The following is a 1,796-nucleotide window of genomic DNA, read 5'->3' as shown; positions in this document are numbered from 1 at the left end:
ATCTGGTCCGTGAGCACGTAGAATTTTGTCCAATGACCCCAAGCTACCCATCCTTATCGCTCGCGCGTAATTATGTTGCTATCGCGCTCGCACACTCACTGCGGGTGCCAGTCGCACAGTCGCGACAGCAATATACGCGCGAGCGATAAGGATGGGCAGCTTGGGGTCATTGGACAAAATTCTACGTGCTCACGGACCGGGCTTTAGTGCGGAACACGCGGTCATCACTTGGGGATGTATTTGAGCAGCTTGATCTCGTGCGTGAGCCAGATGGCCAGTGTTAGCAGCAGCAGCGAGCCCGACTGGTGCGATGCGGCGAGTGGTGTGGGCACGTAGGTCAGAAGCGTTGCGATGCCCAGAGACACCTGTCGGGAGTTGTGTTGGTTATTAAGTTAACGATGAAAAAACCAACCAAATTGAGAATCTTTTTGAAGTCGGTTACAAATCTAAGGAATCGCATTTAACTTCCTTCTCTATCCCATTTTTATATCATTAGCACGGGTAATACCCGTTATAAAAATGGGAGTAGAGTAAACCGACAGTCATTGGACAAAACAACCCTTGAATTTTCTTAAAATGAATATTCCTTCAAATACAATTAATATTCCTTCGAAAAAACGCCCTTTTATCTCCATCAGTCGGAATCTCTCAGTTGTTGAAATAGAAACGCTATTTTTAATTCAGTAAATAACTGTCCAATAACTTTCTTAAGTGTCCAATGACTGGCAGTTTACCCTACGTGTTTTAAAGGCCACAGGCGAGTGAGTTGCTAACATCGAAAGACACTGACTGAACAGCCATCTTCCTAGCAATCTTACGCCCGTATTCACAAAAATTACAAGGTCTCACAGTGTGCGTGGACGCACAGGGTAACACGCGAACCAACCACAGAGCCCTATTCAACGCTGTGCGCTTAAGCAAGCATCGTTTGTGAATACGGGCGTTTGCCACAAACCAGCGACAGTGGCGTCTTCTTAGCCACCAATCAGCGACAGCGACGACCTCTTAGCCACCGACCAGCGACAGTGGCGCTCTCTTAGCCACCAACCAGCAACACTTGACCAATCTATAATCTGGGCCGGGAGCACGTAGAATTTTGTCCAATAACCCCCAGCTACCCATCCTTATCGCTCGCGCGTAATTATGTTGCTGTCGCGACTGTGCGNATAGCAACATAATTACGCGCGAGTGATAAGGATGGGTAGCTTGGGGTTATTGGACAAAATTCTACGTGCTCACAGACCAGACTATAGTACATATCATACCTGAAGCCACGCCATAGCTCCAACAGCGGTAGCCACTCTCCTCGCAGCGGGCGATAGTGGCGCCCTCCTGGCCATCAACCAGCAACAAGTCGCCGCTATAAGGGTACAAGTTCCCAACACTATGGTCGAATTGCACGGTGGTGGGATTCTCTGTGAAGTTTCTCACGGGTGGCACTAGCCAGAAATATGCTGGCCAAACTTATTTTACCTGAAGCAATACTACAACTCCAACAGCGGCGCCCTCGAAGCCACTACTCAGCAAACGTGACCCAACTTAAAGCCCGGTCTGTGAGCACGTAGAATTTTGTCCAATGACCCCAAACTACCTATCCTTATCGCTCGCGCGTAATTATATTGCTGTCGCGACTGTGCGACTGGCACCCGCAGTGAGTGTGCGAGCGCGATAGCAACATAATTACGCGCGAGTGATAAGGATGGGTAGCTTGGGGTTATTGGACAAAATTCTACGTGCTCACAGACCAGACTATAGTACATATCATACCTGAAGCCACGCCATAGCTCCAACAGCGG

The 1,796-nt window shown here is 48.8% G+C and overlaps 1 protein-coding gene across 1 annotated transcript; it reads right to left on the bottom strand.

Moving 5' to 3' along the window:
- Positions 1 to 107: 107 nt before the first annotated feature.
- LOC114364985 (cytochrome c oxidase assembly protein COX15 homolog) lies at positions 108 to 1,570 on the bottom strand. Its single transcript, XM_028321370.1, has 2 exons — positions 1,266 to 1,570; positions 108 to 365 (listed from the first exon to the last, which is right to left on the bottom strand). Exons 1-2 carry the CDS (start codon positions 1,338 to 1,340, stop codon positions 225 to 227), a joined length of 216 nt encoding a protein of 71 aa, XP_028177171.1. The 5' UTR covers positions 1,341 to 1,570; the 3' UTR covers positions 108 to 224.
- Between the last annotated feature and the right edge of the window lie 226 nt (positions 1,571 to 1,796).

This window comes from Ostrinia furnacalis, unplaced genomic scaffold (genome assembly GCF_004193835.3).
Source record: "Ostrinia furnacalis isolate ACB-3 unplaced genomic scaffold, ASM419383v2 OfSCF7523, whole genome shotgun sequence".
Lineage (NCBI taxonomy): Eukaryota > Metazoa > Arthropoda > Insecta > Lepidoptera > Crambidae > Ostrinia > Ostrinia furnacalis.
This window is presented reverse-complemented; position numbering and strand designations above follow the sequence as displayed.